General features: G+C 45.0%; 1 protein-coding gene across 1 annotated transcript in view; it reads right to left on the reverse strand.

Moving 5' to 3' along the window:
* Window positions 1-20,204, reverse strand: part of ATP8B1 (ATPase phospholipid transporting 8B1) — a 111,239-nt gene that overhangs the window by 54,432 nt on the left and 36,603 nt on the right. The window contains exon 2 of the mRNA XM_054724149.1: window positions 1,377-1,579. Within this exon, the coding sequence (XP_054580124.1) occupies window positions 1,377-1,557 (181 nt within the window). The 5' untranslated portion in view covers window positions 1,558-1,579. The remainder of the gene's footprint in view (window positions 1-1,376; window positions 1,580-20,204) is intronic.

A 20,204-nucleotide genomic window follows, 5' to 3' on the forward strand; every position in this document is an offset into this window, starting at 1 on the left:
AGGGGGGTGGGGGCATGTGTGGGGAGGGGTGTGGGATGGGAATGGGGGGATGAGGACAAATATGTGATACCTTAATCAATAAAGAAATTAAAAAATAATAATAATTTTTATTGATTTCAGAGAGGAAGGGAGAGGGAGAGATAGAAACATCAATGATGAGAGAGAATCATTAATTGGCTGGCTCCTGCACGCCCCCCACTGGGGATGGAGCCTTGACCAGGAATCTAACCATGGCCTCCTGGTTCATAGGTCAGCACTCAACCACGGAGCCACACCGGCCGGGCTACAAGTTTGATGTGGAAAGCTGAGAAACAGGCAAGCGATATACACATATTGATGGCCTCCCAGGTTTCAGAGCTGCGGTGGGAGGGTCCTGCGTGGACATATGGCCCCCCGCCCCCCCCCACTGAGAGCCTCCCCACACAGAAGAGCAGAGGCACCGTCTGATCAGGAGGAATCATGGCAGAAGTGTGAGGGATTTCATGCCATGCCACTTTTTTCTCTGGGTGAAAACTTTGAAAAAAGACCAGTTTAACAGGCAGCAGAACGCTGGAAGGAGAGACGAGGGGGCAAGGGGTGACAGGAGGGACGCAGGCTTCTGGGAGACCTTGGAAAGGCAGACTGGTGGTGATGGAGACTTTGGAGAAACCAGATAAAACCAGAGGTCATTCTGATAGAGGCTGTGGAGAGGTGTGTCTGGAGAGTCAGAACCAGATCAATTTCATGGAGATTTCTGTGACTTGGAAACCACAGACCTTTCGCTGGTATTTAGGAACCTGGAGGAAACGGTTTCAACCTGGAGCAAATCTGGGGTCCAAAGAGAAAAGGATCAGCTTCCTCGTGGAGCAGAAGAGCTAAGGAAAAGGCCACAGGGTGGGAGAACCAGCAGGAAATGAAATAGAAAAGCCACTACCAGAAGAAATTTGCCAACCCTGGTCTAGACACGGCCTCGAAGCTGCTATATAACAGGCCCCATGTGGCAGTCAGAGAACCCATAAAAATTTTCCTAGAGAAATAGAGAGCCAAAACCATTTTATAGTCACTAATGACTGAACAAAAGCTATGGTAACTCAAAGGTCCCTGGGCTCAGTAACAAGCAAATTCTTCACATACAACCCCCTTCTAAAAAACAGACACGAAGGAACACTGAAGACCTCCAGCTTCTGGGTAGAACTCATCAGATAAGGTAGACCGGCCCTATATACTGAGGACGCTGTGTACTTGACCAAGCCACTCTCCCAGTTGCATCCTGAGATAAGAGAAGGAAGGTAACTCCTGGACTATCTAACACGGGCCATCCATCCTTTGCAGCCAGTGCCACTGCTCATGTGAGGATGACAAGGATGGTACCTGGTCTCCAGTCCCAGAGCAGTTACCTTTTCTTAGTGTCTCCCGTCTTTCCTCCACTTCTCTGTTGACTCGATTCTGTGCCGGTTCAACCTCAGGCCCCTGGTCCTCAAGTTCATCTTCTGTTTCATCGTCACTGTACGGAACCACTTCATCATTGGGATGAGAATCCTCCTCAAAGGTCGTTTCTGAGTCTCTTTCTGTACTCATCCTGCTGGCAAATTGGAACTACCTGGTTTAAGAGAAAGGGAAACCAGAGTGCATTATGGCCCGTGCCCCGTTTTTGGTAGAATTCTGTCTTCCTCTGGTTACAATGCCCTTTTAATAGAATAGTATCTTACTAACATAAATATGTCTGAATAATGACCCCAAAGTTCAAGTTCTTATGCAAAGAAAAACCAAACCATTCATTATTGGTAAAATGCTTGGGTGAGAATTAACAACAAAAAATGGTGCTGCAATTTTTTTTTTTTTTTTTAAAGAGGAAGGATAGACAAACTTTAAGGTTGTATTTCAAATTGGGGGTCTCTACCCAGCCAAAGCAACTTAACTGGTTCACAACCAACATTAAAAGAAAGTGAAACCGATTCTAAAATTTCAGAGTACAGCACACACAGTAAGAGTTAGTATTGTTGGTGAGACAGTTTTACAAAACAATGCTTACACACATTTATTTGCATTGTGAGTCTGAAGGGACTCACAATGCAAATAAATGGAACTGAATTTTGTACTGTGTATTGCTCGCAAAATTTAAAAACCATTGCCCTAAGATATCTGGTTTCTGCTAACACTAATATTTTGAGTCTTTACTCCGATACATTAAATACAAGCTTAAGTCCTCAAATTCTGCTAACGACTTCCTGGGAGCACTCCCTAGCCCATTTTCCTAACTGCCACCACCCACTGCCTGTATCTCCATTTTGTATTTGTGTATATGCCGCTGTATAAAATGACTGTCCACAAGTAACAAAGACAACCTTAGTTACATTTATATTAGGGAAATATTTACACAAATACTTCAGGATCGACATACAGCCGGGCAATATTTACATAAGCATCACACTATGTACTCAGTATTGTCAATAGCACCTCACAGTTATTTAGTGTTACCAGCACACCAGGCCCTGCCTACATGCATTATAGGCACTGACCTTTGAAACTTCCCCTACCACCTTGGTGAAGGTATTATTGTTATTCCTACTCAACAGAGAAGAAAGCTTAGAGTTTTCTTCTCTGTTGAATAGGTTGAGTAACTTGCATGATAATTATTAAAAATTTGCAGCAAAATCATCTGCTTCCCAAAGCGAGATTTTCTATATTCTACTTTTATGTTGCAAGTTGTTATATATTTTAATGGAGTATTAGTTGCCTTGTGTGTGGAACTATTTAGCTGACTGCATGGCTTTATACCAAATCTAGCCTCTTGGACATGTACATTTTTATAGTCACAAGTGTACATCCAAGAACTGTTCAAATATTTATGAGGCTTTTGTCCAGTGTTATTTAAAATGGCACATAAATTGTGGCCTCTTCATACTATGGGGACAGATCTAAACTAGTTATTTAGATAGTGATCATAAGAGTTTTTAATGACACTGTAAATGTCTAAACACATTAAGTTGAAAAGTGAGTTACAATCCCTATGTACAGCACAGTCCCAGTTATTCACACACACATTTATTCATTTTCCGGAATTCCAACAACTGGCATGCATGATTTTAAATGAGATGATGCATGAATTGCTTGATTCAGGATTTAGCCTACTGTAAGTACTCAAACATTAGCCATTGCTATTGTTAAAAATTATTCCCGTAATTATAAAAAAAAGTTATTTACAATAATAAATGGGACCATATGGAGATCTATCCCTTTAGGCTTTTCCATCTTCAAAGATCACTTCTAAAATGCACCTACTCATCATTGGGAGTAAAAATATTAGGCTATCTATCCATACAAAAGCCTAAGTGACCAAATGACCAGTTGACAAGTCACTACGACGCACACTGACCACCAGGGTGCAGACGCTCAACGCAGGAGCTGCCCCCTGGTAGTCAGTGCGCTCCAACGGCGGGAGCGCCAATCAGCTGACCGACCCGTCCCAGCGGCCCACCAGCCCGGCAGCAGCCACTCCCGCCCTCAGTAGTCCTGTAGGTCCAATCTCCGGAGAATGGGCCAGGCACCGCCGGACCGGTGCCGCTGGCACAATCCCGACAACACTGCCAGCTTCCTGGAAGGTGGCCTTGCGCACCTTGGTTGCTTCCCCTCCCTAGATGCTCTGCAAGGAAGAAACGATATAAAAGTGGTCACCAGGTGGCTCCCGACAACTAGCACGAATGTCAGCGGGATGGATCTGGATCCTGGGCTGGCACAGGATGGGCACCAGGCACAGGGCTCATGGCTGGTGAGCGCTGTTGAAGCGGCGCGAGCCTCTCCCAATCGGGACTGACTGGGCCCAAGCCCGCAGCAGGCGCAGTGGGACCGGGATGAGCAGGAGCGGCAGGCAGAAGCGGCAGGTGGCATTGGATTGAGGATTTCGGCCAAATCCCCGCAGGCCACCACAAGGGACCCCACCCTTGCACGAATTTATGCACTGAGCCTCTAGTTATAAAATATGAGTCTACTTAAGCACAGATATATTCAGCTATAAAACCTCTTAATTGCAGAGTGAAAAGTTTTCCCTCTTTCCCAACTGTCTGTGGGTTTGTAAATGGATATTTCTTGGGACTTCACAAGCATTTAATTGGCCTTTTGGTGGTTTTGTAATATAGTGGCATCAATGCTTTAGCTCAGTGGTCGGCAAACTCATTAGTCAACAGAGCCAAATATCAACAGTACAACGATTGAAATTTCTTTTGAGAGCCAAATTTTTTAAACTTAAAATTCTCTAACGCCACTTCTTCAAAATAGACTTGCCCAGGCCGTGGTATTTTGTGGAAGAGCCACACTCAAGGGGCCAAAGAGCCGCATGTGGCTCGCGAGCCACAGTTTGCCGACCACGGCTTTAGCTAATATTTAAATTTAATACATTCTTTTTTAAAAATTCCCAAACTCTGAGAGGCAAAACTTACACCAGAAGTCTTTCAGAACACAAATAATAAAGTGGTTACCACTTACTAAGTAAGCACTTACTATGTCAAGCAGGACAACCCTGGGAGGTAGATATTATCATCCCATCTTACAGGTAAGTAGACTGAGGCTCAGCTGGTAAGTAGCAGGATCAAGATCTAATCTCTCCATTATAGGGGCATATAAAATATCATAAAGTCTGAGAGCACTTTATACAAACAGTTTTTATTGTAGTAAAACATACACAACATAAAATTCACCACTTAAACCATTGTTAAGTGCACAGGTCCGTGGCATTCAACGCCTTCTATAGATACATTTTGTAAGCAAACATATCATCACTTCTAAGCAACTCCATGCTTATTTTGCATATTAAGACTGAGTCCAGTCCTTGAGGTGGGGGAGGAGACAAACACACAAAAAGAAAGGGATTTGACAACCACAAGTATGTGATCCAAAGTAAGCAAGGCCTTGCATAACCAACCAGCTCCCCACCAGAGCACGCACACAGGCCCGATCTGTGCAGGCGACCCAGCAGGCACGGGCAGGGAGCTTAAAGCTGCGTGGGAAGTTCTCTGATGTCTGCATGTGTGTGCAGTCCAGACACAGCCACACACGGGGCTACTGTAGCTCTGTCACTTTAGGGCAGTGAAAGAAAAATAAGGAAGAAATAATTTCTTTGAAACCCTAGCCAAAGCTTCCCAGGTCCAAACCATGATCCCTACAAGGCAGGCACTATGTACACCCTGGCTTTGGAAACTGTAACATTCTTACCACCACGGCAGCACACTGCAGACACCTGTGTGTTTCCTCAGCCTCCTTTAAGCACCTGCTTGGTGAGGCTACTACACTAGGCCCTGGAAACAGACCCCTTAGAGCCGTGGTCGGCAAGCTGCGGCTCGCGAGCCACATGCGGCTCTTTGGCCCCTTCAGTGTGGCTCTTCCACAAAATACCACGTGCGGGCGCAGACGTACAGTGCGACTGAAACTTCGTGGCCCATGCACAGAAGTCAGTTTTCGGCTCTCAAAAGAAATTTCAATCGTCGTACTGTTGATATTTGGCTCTGTTGACTAATGAATTTGCCGACCACTGCCTTAGAGCAAGCATGTCAAACTCAAAGGCTAACACAGGCCAAATCAACAAGGCATGCAGCCTGTGGGCTGCGAGTCTGACATGTTTGCCCTAGAGACTTCCTCTAGGACAGTGGTCGGCAAACTCATTAGTCAACAGAGCCAAATATCAACAGTACAACGATTGAAATTTCTTTTGAGAGCCAATTTTTTTAAACTTAAACTTCTTCTAACGCCACTTCTTCAAAATAGACTCGCCCAGGCCGTGGTATTTTGTGGAAGAGCCACACTCAAGGGGCCAAAGAGCCTCATGTGGCTTGCGAGCCGCAGTTTGCCAACCACGGTTCTAGGCTATGGAGGAGTACAGATAAATGAACAATGCCTGACAGCTATGAGACATAGTCACTTCTCCCCAAATACACCCCTCCCATCCATTCCCTTTCTATTTCCACAGCCACCACACTAATGCAGACCACCATCCTCTCTCTCCTAAAACACTACAAGTGTACTCTAACTGGACTTCCTGTGATGACCTTCCATGAGGCCACCAGAGCCCTGCCATTCCCTGCAGGCTGTTTCCCACCCCTCCTTCTCAGTGCTCAGGAAAGACACAGATTTTCAAAATAAAGCCTCAAAGACCATTCCCCAAGGCAGACAAAACCTTTCAGCCCTCCTGTCCACCCCTTACCTGGTCCTCCCTAAGGGAGGGTCCCGAGCTTGCAGCACTAAGGGGGTCATGTTACTCTATCTCCTGTTCAGGCTGCTGTGTGGGCTATTTCCACCTGACATCTCCATGTGGGCAACACCCCAGGATGGGGTCTGCCTTCTAGTAGTAACCCCAGTGTCCCCCTCCTCTCTATTCTGTCCCCCACCATGTAGCTGTCTGGGTAGTGGACTCTAGACCTTTCTACAGGCTTCCTAAAATGAGTCTGGGGTGGGGAAGAAACAGAGGGAAGAATAGGAACCATGAGGCCTTATTTACACCAGAGCTCGATTAGGGGTTTTTCCAGACTTTAATACAGCAGTGCCTCATTTCCCATCCTGCCTCCTATAGTATTCAGCCCTCTTAGTCATGAACTCCAGAAGACAGGAGGGGTAAACAGCAGGATTTCCAAACTTGAACCCCTAACATCCATCATTTGTCATCTTCAAATACTTGAAATCCTCTGTCCCCTTTGTGGGGGAGGAGGTGTTGAAGGAGGGAGAAAAAGGGAATCCAGGCAAAAGGAATAAACTTTCTGCCTTTGCAATAAAACTCTGAAGTTAGAAGGAATGAGAGCTCAAACTTTCTTTGCTAACACAGGTTTCCAGGGTCAAATAAAGGGAAAATGGGGACAATAATAGTTGAGTTTTGTCACTGCTGGGATATGATCTGTGTGCATGCACAGCAACAACGAGAACTTGGGCTGGGAGAGGCCAAGAATCCCAGATCAATGATATCTTTGTTGTGTAACTTGATTTGTGTCAAGGGAGACCCAAGCTTAGACAGGAAGTAAGTTCACAGTATTCATTTTTGTTTATTCTTTGTCATCTTTTTTTTTTTTTTTACAGCTTTTAAAGTCCTCAACAAGAAAATGTTGTTTTTCTTTTCTGTTTTTTTTTTAAATATTTTTATCGATTTCAGAGAGGAAGGAAGAGGGAGAGACAGAAATATCAGTGATGAGAAAGAATAATTGATTGGCTGCCTCCTGCACACACCCCCTACTGGGGATCGAGCCCACAACCCAGGCATGTGCCCTTGATTGGAATCAAACCTGGGACCTTTCAGTCCACAGGCCTACGCTCTATCCACTGAGCCAAACTAGCTAGGGCTGGAATGTGTTTTCTTCATTTCATTTGCTTATTATTATTAAAAATAATACAAATATATAACACACATGATATAGTAAATTTGTATATTTATATTTTTGTATTTTCTAGACTCTGTATGCTTTTTATTATATGCTCTATACTAAATATAATAAGTTACAACTCTAGCAGGCAGAATTTAAGACACCTCCACTGATCCCACCTCTTTCTGTGTAACCCCTCCCCATGAGAGGGGGCTAGACATAAAGCCTTGCTTTCATCCAACAGAAAAGGGGATGTCTCCTCCATGATTAGGTTACAGGAGGCTGTAACTTCCTTCTTGGCAGCCAGCTCTCTCCCCTTCTTAACTCTGAGAAAGCAGCTGCTCTATGGAGAGATTCATATGGCAAGAAATGAAGTGAGCATCCAGCCACCAGGCAATAAGGAACTGAGGGTGTTCAGTCCAACAACCCTCAAGGAAATTAACTTTGTACACATACAGCATGGTGACCATAGCTGGCAATGCTGTATTGTACATTTGAAAGTTGCTGAGAGAGTTGATCTTAAAAGTTCTCACAAGAAAAAAATAGGTAACTATGTGAGATGATGAATGTTAACTAAACTTATAGTGATCATTTTGCACTTTATGCAGCTGTCAAATCATTATGTTGTACAACTTAAACTAATACATATTTATTAGTATACTAGAGGCCTGGTGCACAAAATTTGTGCATTCGGCAGGGGGTTCCCCAGCCTGGCCTGTGCCCTCTCACAGTGCAGGAGCCCCGCGATTGATCTCCCCTAAGAGGTAGGCCCCATCCACCCATCCGGGGCTCCTCAATGAATTGCCCCAAAGAGGTAGGCCAGAGCTGCCAGGACCTGCCCCCAGCATTACTGCACGGCACTGCCGGGACTGGGATCCCTGGTGTTGTGGTGCAGAGCCGCCGTGACCTGCCTCTGCACCGTGCAAGCAGCGTCAAGTCCCCGTCCACCCGTGCGCACCTGCTGTACACGCAGCCTCCTGGTGATGGATTGTTATGGCATGAGGGCATCATGGTGTGAGGGCGTGACCACCACATAGGCTTTTATTAGTATAGATATAGACTAGAGACTGTCCATGGGTAGGGTCCCTAGCTGCTGTCAGCCACTGGCCAGGGCCTCCCTTCCCTGGTCACCAGCTGCCAGCCAGGGCCTTCCTTCATTCCATGTCTCCCCCTGGTAGTCAGCCCATGTCATAACAAGCGATCGAAATCTCATTCGGTCGAACTCCTGAGAGGACACTTTGCATAGTAGGCTATTATATATATAGACTAGAGGCCCATTGCACGAAATTCGTGCATTGGGGGGGGAGTGTCCCTCAGCCCTGCCTGTACCCTCTCGCAATCTGGGACCCCTCGGGGGATGTCCGACTGTTGGTTTAGGGATTGGGCCTAAACTAGCAGTCGGACATCCCTCTCACAATCTGGGACCGCTGGCTCCTAATAGATCACCTCCCTGCTTGTCTGATCACCCCTAACCACTCTCCTGCCTGATTGCCCTTAACTCCTCTGCCTGCCTGCCTGATTGCCCCTAATCGCCTCTGCCTCAGCCCCTGCCACTGTGGTTTGTCCAGAAGGATGTCCGGAATTACATCCAGAATTATGTCCAGAAGGTCGTTCAGCTGTCTGGTCTAATTAGCATATTATGCTTTTATAATTATAGATTAGAAACCTGGTGCATGAAATTTGTGCACCAGGGTGGGGGGGGGTCTCCTCAGCCCAGCATGCACCCTCTCTAATCTGGGACCCCTTGGGAGATGTCTGACTGCTGGTTTAGGCCCAATCAGCAGTCGGACATCCCTCTCACAATCTGGGACCGCTGGCTCCTAACTGCTCACCTGCCTGCCTACCTGATTGCCCCTAACTGCCTCTGCCTGCTGGCCTGATTGCCCCTAACTGCCCCCCCCTGCCTGCCTGGTTCCCCCAATTGCCCCCCTTGCCAGCCTGGTCACCCCTCACTGCCCCCCTGCCCACCTGGTCACCCCCAACTGCCCCCCCACTGGCCTGGTCACCCCTTGCGGCCCCCCTGTCGGCCTGGTTGCCCCCAACTGCCCCTCTCCCGCTGGCCTTGTTGCCCCCAACTGCCCCCCTTGCCTGCCTGGTTGCCCCTTACTGCCTTCCTCTGCCGGCCTGGTTGCCCCTCACTGCCCGCCCCCACCAGTCTGGTCACCCCACGCAGCCTGCTGTTCAGTCATTTGATTGTAACTCACTAACCCCCCTGCCATCCTGATTGCCCCACGCAGCCTGCTGTTCAGTTAGTTGGTTGTCCCTCACTAACCCTCCTGCCAGCCTTGTCACCCCACACAGCCTGCTGTTCAGTTGTTACTGTGAGGGCATCCTGACTAATTTGCATATTTCCCTTTTATTAGTAACTAGAGGCCCATTGCATGAAGATTCGTGCAATAGGCCTTCCTTCCCCTGGCTGCCGGCACCGGTTTTCCTCTGGCACCTGGGACCCGGGCCACAGTGGAGCCAAGCCTTCAGCCTTCAGGGTTGTCTTTGGCCACAGCAGAATCAAGCCTTCAGCCTTCAGGCTTGGCTCCAGCCACAGGGGAGTGAAGCCTTCAGCCTTCAGGCTTGGCTTCGGCCACAGCAGAGTCAAGCCTTCAGCCTTCAGGCTTGGCTCTGGCCGCAGGGGAGTCAAGCCTTCAGCCTTCAGGCTTGGCTCCGACCGCAGAGGAGTCAAGCCTTCAGTCTTCAGGCTTGGCTCCGGCCACAGCAGAGCCTTCAGTCTTTGCTCTGTGCCTGCATATGCAAATTAACCTGCCATTTTGTTGGGTTAATTTGCATACCCACTCCTGATTGGCTTCTGAGTGTCGCAGCGGTACGGTCAATTTGCATCTTTCTCTTTTATTAGTGTAGATTATATCTCAATAAAACTTAGAAAAAATAAATATTTTTTAAAGAAAAAAAGGAAATGAATTTTGCCACCAACCACAAGGGCCCTTCCTCACTCCAGCCTTCAGATGAGATCCCAACCTGGGCTGACACCTTAATTGTAACCTTGGGAAAGACCCTGAAGCAGAGAACCCAATTAAGCAGTGCTCAGATTCCTGATCAATGGCAACTATCAGATAACAAATGTGGGTCGTTTTCAGCTGCCATATTTTGAAGTAACTCGTTATGTAGCAACAGATAACTAATACACATATCATTAATCATAAATAATAATAACTCCATGGTAATAATAATTCTATGGCCACTATTGTTTCAAACATATTCTGAAGAACAGCCCCATCTAAGAAGCAGCGGGAACCTGTTACTCGGACACACGCCACACCCTGTTTGGAATCTACCCAATACTCTCAAGAGCATAATCTGACAAGCTTGATGACAGTTGTAATTAGACAAAGAATCTCATGAAGCAATAGTAATAAAACATATCTAGGATCTAGATTAAATTTAAACTTTATACTGTTATAGAAACAACATGATTACTGTTCCCAGGACAAAGAGGGTTATATATTTTATTTCCTCCCAAACTGAAGCCTAGAAAACTTAGAAGCCTGGGGTAACTAACGTGAACTAAGCCCAGACCTTTACTCATGATAGAAAAGGTTCCTCTGGGTCCACAGTTCCATCCTCTATTCCTCCGAAAGTCCACCCCAGAACCCTCAGCCACAGAGAAGACTGACCACCATTTCACTTCTCACAGCTTCCATGGTTATCACTGGAAGGCACAGGAGAGTTTCAAATTTGGACCTTCCTGTTAAATTGAAAGGATTTGGGGGAGGGCATGTGTGGGTGTGGGGTGTGGGGGGGTAATAGTAAGGTATGTACACATATAATACCTCAATAAAAATATTTAAAAAAAAAAAAATTGAAAGGATTTCTGGGTAATGTGGTCTACCTCTTCTGTGGGCTCCCCATCACATCCTACTAAAGCTGATGATATTTCCCATCAATGTCTGGCAGCCCTTAACAGTTCTCTAAGTATTTTTCACAATTATCATGGAATTATTCTGAGATGTGTGGCCAAGCACTATCATGGCCATGTTACCAATGGGAACAGGGAAGGGGTTAAGCCCCAAGATTGTTTGGGATTGGATGCGGGCGCCTCACTGCAAAGCCAAGTCTGTCCAGATGTGGCACAGTGAACGCATCAGGATTCATCCTAGAACTCGAGCTCTGTCTGGGGGCATCAGGGCCTGCTCCACAACTGCTAGTGTCAACTGCTGTCCCCTCTCCATACCAACTTAAAGCCCCATTAGTCACAAAAAAAAAAAAAAAAAACCTAAGCAAAGGAAATGGAGAAACTGACAAGCAAAATAAAGCTACCTTTGTAATCTACAGACAGGTCCCTCCTACGAGCACCCAAATCATAAATGCTTCCCAATTTCTATCACGATAGAGTGTACATAAGTCAATAATCATTTCTTAGGTGTTTTGAGCTGGGTCATATAGGAGTCACAGGCGAGAGCAAGAATTCAGGGGGGATGAGAGAGAGCTTTTCAGACAAGACGTAGGAGCAGGAGGATACGAGTCACCCGCCCAGCTGAGATTTAGGGGTACATGAGCTGGTGGAGGCTGACCGGAGTCACTTTCCCTGGTCCATGAGGCCTTGGCAAGGCTTTGTTCCAGCAGCCGGAGGAACCACTGAAGGCGTCTGCAAGGAAAGAAATACGATCCAAAAGGTGCTTCAGGAAGATGAACCTGATAGAGGAGGGAGTGCTGGAGGCCAGGAAGGTGAGAGCTAGGCAGGGAGCCCGTCCAGAGGTCACAGTGGACCCTGAGTCTCCCAGTCACCGTTGTGTCATCTACAGAACCTAGCAGCTCTGCAGCGGGGCCGGCAGCAACACTCAGTGGGCGCAGCGGCAGCAAGAAGGAACACAGGCCTGAGTTAGGGTGGTGGCAACCAGGAAAATGTGTATAAAATGAAGACCGGGTGGGGCTGCCCTTCTTTTGTCTGGAAAACTAAGAAAAGAAGTAAACAAAAGACTGGAACTGGTTCCCATAGGATAATAATGCCAGAATTCCCCAGATGTTTATTTTGGAGACTCAGCCTCAATCCACAATTATTTTTTATAAGAAACACTGAAAGTTACCAGGAGAAAAGCATTGTTATTTTCACATTCAAGCTTCATGCTTACTTGTTAGGGACAATGGCTCCATTTTTACTTCATCACTCCTGCCTCCCTGATTAGGCTTATAAATTTTATTCATGCTTAAATGATATAAAATCATAGGGGTTTTACAAGGGACAGCTGCCTGGAAGCAGAACCTCCAAGGTAAAACAATTCAAATTGAATTAATTTTAATGTTTGAGGAGTAACTAAGGTATTGCTAGATGCATTTAACGCAGATGACACTACAGGAAAACACAGGAATCAGCATAGTTCTCCAGACCTGAACATGAACCTGGAAATTTTCAACCTACAGAGTGACTACTTATATGCCCCATTCAGATTCAACAGCAGCGCTGGTCGGAATAAATGGGTAGTAGGAGGGGCAGATGTGATGAGTAAATGGAAACCATGAACACATATGGGAAAGATTACTTTCCCTAGTAATCAAAGAAAGGCAGACTGATGAAAGCATCTGATCCCTTTTTACGCCCATTAGGTTAACAATATTCAGTGACAGCATCAAATGCTGGTGGTGGCTAAGTGGGATGAGTGTTCACACACACAGACACATACACACTGCTGCTAACATGGAAGCTGCTTCTTTCCTTTAGAAAACAGTAGAGCAACACTTTATGTACCAAGAACACTACAGATATTTGTAACATCTGACCCAACAATCTACAGAAATCCCTCCAACAGAAATAAACAGTGAAATAACTATTCATGCAAAATATTTGATTGTCATTGTTAGCTTAAAAAGCAGGAATAAAAGTCACCTGAGAGTCTAACAGGATAATGGTTTTATAAATGATGATGTTCATCTATCAACAGTCATAGAAACAATATTAATATGAAAAGGGGGAAAGACAGAATGGGGTCCTATTACTGCAGCTCTGTAGATAATATGTGTGCATACTTCAGAACTGAATTTTTGCTCTGAAAGAAGAGATCCAATGTGTTTCTCATTCCAATATAATCAACAGTTGGTGATAACTCCCCACCCCTTGTTGAAGACTACTGAACAGTCACTTACATGCTGAGCTTACTTTATGGAATCCTTACAACATTCCTAAAAGGGAGGATTAGCCTTGTTTTGTGGGCCCTATAGAGGTCAGGTGACTTCTCCAGGGTCATACAGTGAAGTTTCAACCAGTTCTGTTTGCCCCCAACTCCCTTAAAACTTGTCACAGAGCGGTTTCAAGGGGGAAGAAGAGTTGTATCGGGTTATTAATGTCTTTACCGCCATGCTCACCCACACTTGATTTGCTATCACCCCATCTCTTTGCAAGTGACTGCAAAACCGAAAACAGTAGCATGAAAGCTGGCCCATTTCACCCAGAGGCCATCTCTGAGCGCAAAGATGGGATGGTTTGCATGTCAGGCAGAGCAGGAGAGATGAAACATACCAATTTTTGTCCTTTGTATCATCGCTCTTTCCCAGTCCATCCGTACACCTCAGATTCCAATTCTCTCCTCAAGCTCACGAGGTGCCTAGAGTCCAGTCTGCATCTGTCTTGTCCTCTAAGAGCCGCTCTGACCTGTACTATGTGCCCGTACAGGTCAGAGTGGCTCTTAGAGGACAAGCATTGACTTTCACTAAACCTCCATGCGGCAGGTTTTTTCCAAATATTCATGGGTAAATACCTTTCAAGGTCTACATGGCACCATGTCTGATTGGCATATCGAGTATACTTAGGACAACTTCTAGATCTTTTCTAGACATGCCATGGCCTCATAAACACCTCTGATTGGTCATAGAGCCTTATTTCTCATTCCATTTGGAAGTTAACACCTTCATAAACTCTGGGTCCCAGAAGTTTAGGGACAAAGGCCACAACTGATGCTAACAACACTCTCCTCTCTGCTGTATTTAGTCAGCTTAGAGGACTCAACTTAGATTACAAACTCTTCCCAGACAGGTGAATTCACACTTGGAGTTTTGGACCAAGACCATAGAGCAAACATGTGATTAATATTGTATATGTCCCTTGGAAGCACTTGCATTTGGCTCTTATAGTCTCCAGGTTTCCTACAGATAGTCACAATGCTAATTGTTCTGGCTGTCAGATTTTGAACAAGTCAATTATCAGGAGTGTCTAAGTTTCCTCAACCAGACCTGCCCCAGCAAGGGGGTCCCTGGACTCAACATGGGCTACAAGCCCAACCGATGCTCAGAGGTCTCAGCTCTCTCTTCCTCTTTCACCCAGGAGATCTGACTATGGTGAATTCGCAGCTTAGCTTCCTAAAGTCCAAACCCCATGCACAGAAAACAATGTTGTCCTAAGGATGTTTGCAGATATCACAGGAGGATTTACATATTACTCAAGCTTGTCAGGTTCTAAATACTTAGTCTATCAATAAGTGAAGAATTATTTGAATGGGACATATGTTTTGCTCTCTAGAACAGGTACAAATACAATTAATGTTCAATATATTCTGAAATGAATCAATGACACTCAAGTGGGGTTGTAGGTCAGGAGGGGAATCTGTGAGATTACTCGGTTGTCTTCAAAAGCTGGTGACAGATGATTTCAGACGTGCTTCATTATGGAAATTATTGGAGTTTCACATCTATATTAGAAATTAGAGGGTTAGGGTACCTGCTCTGGCCCCACCCACCACCAGCTTCTCCTCCTCCATCCACCTCCCACCTCCACCCAGGGGCATACAAAGGCCACAGGCACTCTCATTCTTTTCCAGATCCTCAAATCCCCAAGTAATGGCTTTTCATTTGCACTGGAACAAGTTACTTTCTGCCCTGCCCATTCTTTGTATTCTGCCTTGTATTGTGTTTTTATAATTTTTTTGTCTTCAATAGAGTGTAAATTTCAAAGGCTCAGGACCAAGCCCTGTTTCTCTTATTTCCCAAGTGAGGCAGAACCAGGAAATGGTTAAGGGCTCCCTGTCTGAAGACAGACAACAAGATAGGGCTAAAATCCCAGCTCTACCACTTACAGCCTATAGGACTTTGGGACAAATATCCTCACTAAGACCCTTCACTTATTAAATGAGGATAATGCCTACTTTGTAGGGTCCTGTGAAGCTCAGTTTTGATATTATGTCAAACCAGAGTGCTCAGTACTGGGATTCAAGTATCCATCCACCATGTAAACAACTTCGTGATCTATTTCATCAGAAATGCAGCAAGACAGCGTAGATATGATCGAATGAGTGATATCTTTCTCCTCAATGAAACTTAGTTTATTATAAACTAGAGGCCTGGTGCACAGATTCGTGCACCAGTGGGGTCCCTCAGCCTGGCTGATGGGGATCAGGCTGAAACCGGCAGTCTGACATCCCCCAAGGGGTCCCAGACTGTGAGAGGGCACAAGCCAGGTCAAGGGACCCTACCGGTGCAGAAATCTGTGAACCACTGGGCCAGTTTTGGCCCAATCCCCATAGGCCAGGCCTAGGGACCCCACTGGTGCATGAATCCATGTACCGTGCCTCTAGTATGCATATAAGATCTTTGGTTAATCTCTTCTCCTTCCCCCTCCCACCTTCCCTCTGAGATTTATCAGTCTGTTCTATGTTTCCATGTCTGTGTGTAGAGCGTCTGCCCCCTGGTGGTCAATGCACATCATAGCTACTGGTTGAACGGTCGAACGGTAACTTCAGCTTTTATATAGAGAGATTCTTATAAGCCTAGAATACTTGGGAACTGAAGTTTTCAAGTGAAAAGCAGAGTAAGAAAATAAGTGTAATAGTAACCTGGATATTTTATTTCAGAATTTGCAAAACATTTTCACATATAGGTCAATGTACTTGATCCATACAATGGCACTGAAGAGTAGATTCTTTTTGTTTTGTTCTCTGATATCTTCAAGGCTCAGAACAGTGGCTGACACACAGCAGACCTTGCATAAAGAATTACTAAGTGAATGGACGTTATAAATGAAGCATCAAGCTTCAAGGTCAACATTGTATCCAGGTTCTCAGAGTTCAACAGGAAGAGGACTAGAATCAGGTCTCATCCTCTGAGTCCAAGTCCTGCATCCTTTCCCCTCCACCGCCCTGTCTCTTGCCACTGGGGTCAGGTTCCAGAGAACCATATATTTTCTAGATAATAATAGCTCCAAGACCACGTAAAAGTGGACCCCAATGAAAACAAACCAACAAAACTATCACTGTGTGTCATCCGGGGGAGGTATAGTTAGTGATCTAATTACTCAAACTGCAATGCAGATTTTTGCTTTCCTCAAAGTCCGCATAGCAAACAATCTTTATCCTGGTATGACCAAGTGAAACAAACTCAAATTGAAAAACCAGTTTGAAAAGATGCAATGGCTGTGTTTGCTTTGAAATAATATGGGGGAGGGAGACAGAGGGACATGGCCATGCACAAGAGGGGTTCATTATACAATTGTTTGTTTTTATATGCTTTATATATATATAAAATTGATTTTAAAGAGAGGAAAGGAGAGAGAAAGAGAGAAACATCATCTATCAGCTGCCTCCTGCATGTCCCCTACTAGGCATTGAGCCTGTAACAGTGGCTGGGACATGTGCCCTGACCAGAATTGATCTGTGACCTCTTGTTTCTGGGTCTACACTCAACTGCTGAGCAACACCAGCCAGGCCTGTTTTTATATATGTTTAAAATCTTCCTCAATTAAAAAAAAGGAAACAAGCCCAGCTGGCAAGGCTCAGTGGTTAAGTGTCTACCTATGAACCAAGAGGTCGCGATTCGATTCTTGGTCAGGGCACATGCCTGGGTTGCCAGCTCGATCCCCAGTAGGTAGCACACAGAAGGCAGCTGATCAATGATTCTCTCTCATCATTGATGTTTCTCTCTCTTGCTCCCTCTCCATTCTTCTCTGAAATCAATAAAAAATATTTAAAAAATAAGAAACAAAAAAACTAGTCTTAAAATAAACCAATGTATTAACACTAAGTCACCCTCTTATGTAGCACATGTACCCTAATTCCCAATATAGGTTCAGAAGGTACCATGTGTTTTGTGTGGCCACTGGCCCATCTTAAGACCTCAGATATTAAATGACAAGTCTTTTCGTAGCTAAAAGGAGAATCTTTTTAAAGAAAATTGAATATTTAATATTTAATAAAGTAAAAAGGGAATTTCACTAAATAGTTCATGAAGTAAAAATGTCACAGTTACAACATTGTACAAATTAGGGCAGCCCCACCTGTATGGTACCGGAGGAGGCATATTTGCTCTTTGGATCACTAAGAACTTGTTTTTGTGCATTTTAACTCTTTTCTTTGAATCCTTTTTAGCTCAAATACCATTCCCATCCTTTATCACATTTTTTTTCCTCCCCCAAAGTGTGAGTAAAATATTGTCATTATCCCCATTTCAAGGATGAACAAACTGAGGCTGAGAAAGGTTGTATGAAGTGCCCAAGGTCACAAAGTGGGTTGCCATAGGGCTGAAACTGGAGCCACGCCCCAAGTCTCCAAGTGTCAAGGTCATTTCCCTGTGCAGTGATCCGGCATCCTCAGCCTGCTCGAAGTTCATTCTAGTGGCAAAGAGTGTGGACTCTGGAGCCACACTTACTGCCAGGTGGGAGACCTCAAGAAAGCTCATTTAATAACATTGCTGTTCCTTGGTTTGCTCATCTGTAAAATGGGTAAAATAATAGCACCTGCCTCTTAGGGCTGCTGTGAGGATGAAATGAGCGGACATATGGAAAGCTCCTGAAACAGAACCAGACGCAAAGGAAGAGCACAATAAACACTGGTCGTTGTTGTTCTCCTGGGAGAGGAAATGTGTGAGCAGACCTTCACTTCGGGAACAGCTGAGAAGTACTCCAGCTCATGCCGAGGCTCAAATGTACCTTCGTTTGTTGAATCATTGATAGCCAGGGGAATACCCGGCTCGTAACCTGTTATGCTTGGGCCGCAGGAAAATGTCACCCTAGTAGTGAGAGAGACATTAAATATTTTACTCTCCCAGCTGCTCTCAACAAAGCAGCGTGGGGTGTATCCATTACCTCCTCGTCAGATCTCCCGAGTAAAGGGGAAAAGCGTTACAAAACCCACACTCCAGAATGTAAAATACTGTATACACCCAACGCCTCACAGTCCCTACCTTTGCAGAATGGATAAAAGTGGGATTTTTCAGGAAGAGAAAGTGTTATTTTCAGAAACAGAAACTGTCCACATCCGACACCTCTGCCACAATATACGGTGTACGTCTTGCCAACAAGAGACATACTACACCAGGCAGCCCAAAATAGTCTCAGGCTGTTTATCAACAATGTGTAATTGTACATTGGAGAACCCGAGCCGAATGGATTCTTATAGTCACACGTTACACTCCTATCGAAATTGCTTTATTAAATGGTTCCTATGATCGCATCGGAATGTAAAAGGACAATTCTGTGTATTATAAAAACCACATTAACATTTGGGATGAGACAAAGATGATAACAGAGACGAAATCTTCCCATTTTGTTTCCTACTGAGACAAACATCCTTGATAAAATTTCCTATGGTTTTTGGCAACTTCACATGGACTGCTTCATCAAGTTAATCCTTGATTATCTGCATGTTTAACGATTGATTGCTTCACTATCTGTGAGTCCCAGGCTGGCCTCCCTTCCTGATCACCTGATGGCCTCACCTGTTTACACAGGCAAGCGCCCACAGGGAGTTTTTCACTTTTAACTGTTGAAAGAATGGGCCGAAGTGGTCACTGCCCCAATCATTTCCAGGCCTTAAATTCTCTATCCTGCCCCGTCATCTGAAAAACCTGTTTGAATGAAAAGAGCACAGCCTCAGTGGTTCTTCCAATGCCAACAACCCCCGACCATCACACGGGAGCCAGACTTCCCGGGACACACGTGGCGCTAGCCATGTGCCCACTGGAGTTGGAGCAGAAACCGATATGTGGCAGCTGAAGGCAACCTGCAGCTGTGTGTTGTCTGGCTCACTGAGAGTTTCTTGTTTACTTAAACTGTAGTTCGGTGCATTTAAAAATCTGTTGATTCGCATGAAATCCAGATTTCTGAAATTTTCTTAAATTGATAAATCTGGCAACACTTGAGCAAGACGACTATCTATGGGGGCTGGGTAGTAACTGCCCCTTTTGAGTGCCCCACTCCCCACCCAGCCAGCCTGGACCCCTCCCTAGCCCTTTCAGGAACTGAATTGGGACCCCTCAAATACTCTTACTACTCCTGTTATACCAAAAAGAAAACTGAGGCTTAGAGAAGGCTAAGTGATTCCCTCAATATCATACAACTAGCAAGTGGCAAGCTGGAATTGCATTCAAAGTCTGTTCTGCTCCCAACTGGTGTTTTTAACTCACACACTCTTGATCACTTGTCCCCTTTTAGCAAAAGACCAAGAATGTCAACCGGCAGGATAGATAGATCTGGGTAATTTTCAAATTCTTTATTTGCCAAAGACACCCTCTCAGTTAATCAATATAGGGTGATCTGAATTAGAATAATAAGATAGCCACAAATTAGTCATAAACTTCTTAAAAAGGTCAAAGAAAAATACCATCTATGGAACCACGGACCATTTCTACAACAGGAATCGTTTTGTGTGTGTGTGTGTGTGTGTGTGTGTGTGTGTGTGTTTTGGTTGACCCAGATTCACCTGTTAACATTTTACACCATTTGCTTTAATCTTAGGTCACTTTCATGCATGTCTGTGAATTTCCCTCCAAACCATTTGAGGATAAGTTACAGCACATTCCCTACCCTAAATCCTTTAGGGGGAGTCTCTTACATTTCCTTACATAGCCATAATCATAAGTTAGCGGCATAAGACAATTTACCATTAATAGGCTATCTAATAGTCTTTTATCATTGACCCAACAATGTCTTTTATAGTATTACTAGAGGCCCAGTGCATG

Source organism: Eptesicus fuscus, chromosome 12 (genome assembly GCF_027574615.1).
Source record: "Eptesicus fuscus isolate TK198812 chromosome 12, DD_ASM_mEF_20220401, whole genome shotgun sequence".
Taxonomy (NCBI): domain Eukaryota; kingdom Metazoa; phylum Chordata; class Mammalia; order Chiroptera; family Vespertilionidae; genus Eptesicus; species Eptesicus fuscus.